The following is a 6,000-nucleotide window of genomic DNA, read 5'->3' on the forward strand; positions in this document are numbered from 1 at the left end:
CCTTCGATGTGGGCCCTCCCCTAAAACGAGCCCTTATGAGAAGAACCCCCCTCTTAAAATATGATAAATGATGACTCAAAAATGTATTTTTGATGTTTCTATACCTATCTCCTTCAGAGAAATATTTTCAAGGGCCATGTTTTCCAGGGGTTATTATTATTTTCGAGTTGTTGCTGTACAAAAGTTAACTTGAAGTTAGGTAGCAAGAGCTGAGGGGAATGGAAACCATTCTAAACTTTAAAAGAGCATGACAAAACAAGTTGTGGTTACGAAATGTATGTAAATGTTAATAAATTATGTAAATAAATTACTTGAAGGTCTATTTTTAATAGCTTCTCTTTCTTCTTTGCCCCCACCCTGTTATTTTTCTTTCGATGCTGTCATGTTGCAACGGTATTTTTTTTCATTAATGTTATTCTAGAGAGAGATAAATTTATTACAACAAACAAACCACACCTACAAGTAAAAACTCGTCCAAGGGGGGTGGCAAAAATACACTAAAATAAAAAAAAACATTCACAACCCATATCGTAATATGTAATATATATTATATCGTAATATATATATATATATATATTATATATATATACAAAAATAAGTTGTCTGTGTATGTGTGTGTGTCTGTCGAGTGACGTCATGTTTGTGTGTCGACTGACGTCATGCTTTCGACTGACGAAATTACAGACCGGGATATCGGGACACAAATGACGACCGGGACACCGGCACATAGGGAATATAAGTGACGAGCGAGACACTCAAAGAGAAAGCGACCGGGACACAAGGAATGTTCGATTAGCAATCACCATCAACAAAGCACCGGGACACAAATGACGACCGGCACACAGGGAGTATAAATGACGACCAGGACATAAGTAAAAAAAAACTAAAAAAACTAAAAAAAGGTAAAACCTACAAAAAAACTAAAAAGAAAAAAACTAAAAACCAATAAAAAAACTAAAAAAGCTAAAAAACTAAAAAAGAAAAAAAACTAAAAAAGGAAAAAAAATGAAAAATAAAGGAGAAAAACAAAACTAAAAAAAATAAAAATTAAAAAAAAGAAAACAGAAAAAAAACTAAAAAAACAAAAAAAAAACTAAAAACCAAAAAAAACTAAAAAGAAAAAAAGGGGAAAAATACAAAAATTTATTTCATCATATACCATTTCAAAAACGAATGTACATACAGACCGGAACATTGGGATACAAATGACGACCGGGACACTGGAACACAGGGGGCACAGGGGGATATATAAATGACGACGGGGACACAGGGAATGTTCGATTAGCAATCACCATCAACGAAGCTCAAGGGCAATCATTACAATCATGAGGTATAACTAAAAAAACTAAAAACAAGGTAAAAAACTAAAAAATAAAAAAAAGATCAATTCAAAAACGAATGTATATACAGACTGGGACACCGGGACACAAATGACGACCGGGACACCGGGACACAAGGAATATAAATGACGCCCGGGACACTCAAAGAGAAATCACAGACTGGGACACCGGGACACAAATGACGACCGGGACACAGGGAATATAAATGACGACCGGGACACAGGGACACAACTACGACGGGGACGCCGGGGGGCACAGGGGGATATATAAATGACGACGGCAACACAGGGAATGGTCGATTAGCAATCACAATCAACAAAGCTTAAGGGCAATCATTAGAATCATGAGGTATAGATTTGAATACGGATTGTTTTCCCATGGACCATTATATGTTGCATGTTCAAGAGTCGCTAAACCTGACAATCTATTTTTATGCACAGACAATGGGACAGAAAAGAATGTTGTATATTCGCAAGTTTTACGTAGTTAAAAACATATATATATATACTAGCTGTTGGGGTGGCGCTTTGCGCCACCCCAACACCTAGTTGGTGGGGCGCTTCGCGCCCCCCCAAGCCCCCCCGCGCGCGTAAGTCGTTAAGCGCCATATTAGTTACGCGCCATTGTAGTTGTGTCCCTGTGTCCCACCTGTGAATATAGATAGATTTATATATGTGTTTCAAACTACGTAAAAATTGCGAATATACAACATTTTTGGCTTTCCCACTACTGGAAGCTTTCCGTTTCCAATTGCCAGCAATTGATCTGAAAATGTTTGACCAGAATCATCGTTTTGCAATCGGACACGCATATTTGTAGTTAATTTTAATATTTTTACGTGTGCCCATAAATTAGAATTTTTCAGGCAAGCATTCATTTCGTCTGCAGGAGTTAAACTACGTAAAAATTGCGAATATACAACATTCTTGGCTTTCCCATTGTCTGTGCATATACAAAGCCGTATGCACTAATAATGACGTCATATGCAAACGCTCTTTTTACAAACAAACAAACATGCATACACACAACTCGTTTTTATATAGATAGATAGATAGATGGATGCAATACAAATTAACTGCGTAAAACTTGCGAATATACAACATTCTTCGCTGTCCAATTGTCGCTGCATATAAATAGATTGTCAGGTTTACCGACCCTCGAACATGCAACGTACAATTGTCCATGGGAAAAACAATCAGTATTAAGATCTATACCACATTTTTCTAATGATTGACCTTGAGCTTTGTTAATGGTGATTGCAAATGCTAATCGAATTGGGAATTGCAATCTTTTAAATTGAAAAGGCAGATCCGTTGGAATCATGGGAATGCGAGGAATAAGAACAGCCTTACCCTCAAAATGCCCTGTCAAGATTGTCGCCTTTATTAGGCTTTCCATTGTTTTTTTTACGGCAAGTCGCGTGCCATTGCAAAGCTTTGGTGGGTCGCCTATTTTTAGTTGTAGCACGTGTGGTGGAAACCCTGAAAGATATATGGAATTTAAACATTCAGATGGATAATTAACCGCTTCATTTGGTTCCAAAACTGTGTCGACTGACTTGCAAAGGACTGCCTGGTCTCGAATCTTGGTCAAAACAATATTATTGATTTCGTGGACGTCTATATTTTTGGGTGCGAGAATCGCTCTTTCACTTAGCCATTTATTATTTTTATAAGTTTTTAGAATATTCGGAAATACTTTTTCAATCAATTCATTTTTGGACGTCACTAAACTACAGAAATCAGCAGGTAGTTGTATACGTCCTGAAATAGAGTCTATCGTATCATAAATGTCTTTTTGTTCCGACGTTAACTTGGAAATGTTATTTTGTACATACGACAATAGATCACTCGTACTGTAACTTTGTTCACGATCCAATTCTACACATGTCGAAACAGCAGCGATACGGTTAGGTGAAGGCATTCCCAAATCCTGAAGAGGTTTGTTTGCCATACGTACGCACAAATCTTCTATAATAACTAAAGTGTCGTTATAAATTTCTGATGTAAAATCAAAAGTCATTTCTGACGTCTCTAACTGTTTTCGATGGAGTATATCTTCGGACATTTTTGACTTATATTTTTCCCATAACTCTGTAGGAGCTGATGGAGAGCAAGTGTACGAATTTGACTTGGGGTTGACGTTTCGCACGCGTCATTGATGCAGTTATCCCAGTGTTGGTCATTCTCCAATAAATTCAGAGCTTGGCATGCACTACGGTAAGTGTCATGTATAGTACCGTTTATAGTTCTCGAATACTCAAAGGATGTTGGACCGGGTACATTCACCAAAAGCAGGCGTAGAAAGAAGCATTCATGTTGATTGGGGTGAACGGTGTAGAGTCTTCCTATCGTGGTATCTTTGAAGATGGTAGGTTGGCCGTAAACCCACTGGTTATCTATTTCGATGGTGGTACCGTTGCCATTGTAGGTTTTTCAGTCATTTTACAATTAGAAATTTCTCTTTCAACGGTCTTCTTACAATTAAAAATTTGTCTTTGAACGATATTCTTAAATACCTGTGTCCTGGTCGTCATTTATATTCCCTGTGTCCCGGTCGTCATTTGTGTCCCGATATCCCAGTCTGTAATTTCTCTTTTTTCTTTTTTCAGTTTTCTTTTTCTTCTTTATTTTTCAGCTTCACTATGAAATACATATCGCCGAACCTTTGTTTTTTTAACTAAAATCTGGTAGTCATTGATGACCTTTTCCAAGTCAAAATCCCAAACCCAATCATCATCGCTATCATTTTCAGTTTTAATATGTTTTGACTCTCGCTGTCCAGGTGGATCTTCATCTAACTGCGCGGTTTTGCGTTCTTTAGCCTCAAGCCTGTTTCCTTGCTGTTCTTTTGATTCCTCGGCACGCTTTCTTTTCTGACTTTCTCTATCAGCAGCAAGTTTTTTGGCATAGACTCTTTGAGCATCTTCATCAGTCATTGTAAACTTAAACATTAATAGAATTCTACGCGAACATATGTCTTATATAACTTGAATGACGTCACCTTCAAAGCAAAAATGATGGCAACTAATTTCATGACGTCAGCCGAAACATGACGTCACCTGATCCACAGATCCACAGATCCACAGATTCACAGACAACTTATTTATATATATATATATATATATATATATATATATATATATATATATATATATATATATATATATATATATATATATATATGTATGTATATATATATATATATATATATATATATATATATATATATATATATATATATATATATATATATATATATATATATATTCACAGGTGGGACATAGGGACACAACTACAATGGCGCGTAACGACTTACGCGCGCGGGGGGGGGGGGCTTGAGGGGGGCGCGAAGCGCCCCCACCAACTAGGTGTTGGGGTTGCTAGTATATATATATATATATTATATATATATATATATATACAGCTAGTATATATATATATATATATATATATATATATATATATATATATATATATATATATATATATATATATATATATATATATAATATATATATATATATATATATATATATATATATATATATATATATATATATATATATATATATATATATATATATATATATATATATATATATATACATACCTATATATATATATATATATATATATATATATATATATATATATATATATATATATATATATATATATATATACATATATATATATATATATATATATATATATATATATATATATATATATATATATATATATATATATATATATATATATATATATATATATATATATATATATATATATATATATCTATATATATATATATATATATATATATATATATATATATATATATATATATATATATATATATATATATAGGCTTAGATGCACATGAGACTATTTTCAACATTCGATTTTCTAACTTATTTTCTGCAAGCTTTCCGCAGCTCAAACTTTTGTTTGCACATGGCAAACTGACCGGCCTCGTGTGTCATGAATATTTTTGTCTAGCATATATACTTTCATTACAATGTTAATTCTGTTCTTTGTTTTCCAGACGAGAGCGTTATTAGTGCTTTATTCAAAACTCTGCCAGCAGCTATTCCAGGAGATTCCACTCAGTTTTCATGGTTTAAGGGGGGCCAACCATTTGAGCCAGATGAACGATTCAAGGTTTTATTCAAGGTATCATTATTAACTTGTATTTAACCTTTCCCTCTCTATCTTTATTTTCTTTTCTAACTAAAGACAAAGTTCTTTTCAGATAAAAGTAAAGAGTTGTTTACAATAAAAAAACTTCAAAAAACCATAAAATTTGTTTATATGCATTTTTGTTACGTTTTTACGAGTAAAACGAAAATTTCAGGGGTTTCAAACTCTGCACCCCCCCCATCCCCTGAATGCAGCCTTGCAGACTGCTAATGTGTTTGAGCATTCATTGTTGGAGCATTTGAAATAAAGTCGAGCTTTTGCGCTAAGAGCGGCAGATGGGAAAGGCTGGAAATCGTTTAAGTGTTGGATAATTTCAGCCTTAAGTTTTAATGTTGCTCTATGCCTCCAATTGAAAAAATTTGGACATTGAAATATGTTGTTTCTGTTTTCAACGACTAACTGTTTGGTAACATTATTCTTAAGTACAAGCAATCAGAAAAAAATAAGTAAATAAT

The 6,000-nt window shown here is 33.8% G+C and overlaps 1 protein-coding gene across 1 annotated transcript in view; it reads left to right on the top strand.

The window, feature by feature from the left end:
* The window catches only part of LOC136028107 (obscurin-like), a 201,845-nt gene that overhangs the window by 23,736 nt on the left and 172,109 nt on the right, over window positions 1-6,000 (top strand). Inside the window, 1 exon segment of the mRNA XM_065705734.1 lies at window positions 5,391-5,518. Coding sequence (XP_065561806.1) covers window positions 5,391-5,518 — 128 coding nt within the window.

The sequence above is a fragment of the Artemia franciscana genome, chromosome 6 (genome assembly GCF_032884065.1).
Source record: "Artemia franciscana chromosome 6, ASM3288406v1, whole genome shotgun sequence".
Classification (NCBI taxonomy): Eukaryota; Metazoa; Arthropoda; class Branchiopoda; order Anostraca; family Artemiidae; genus Artemia; species Artemia franciscana.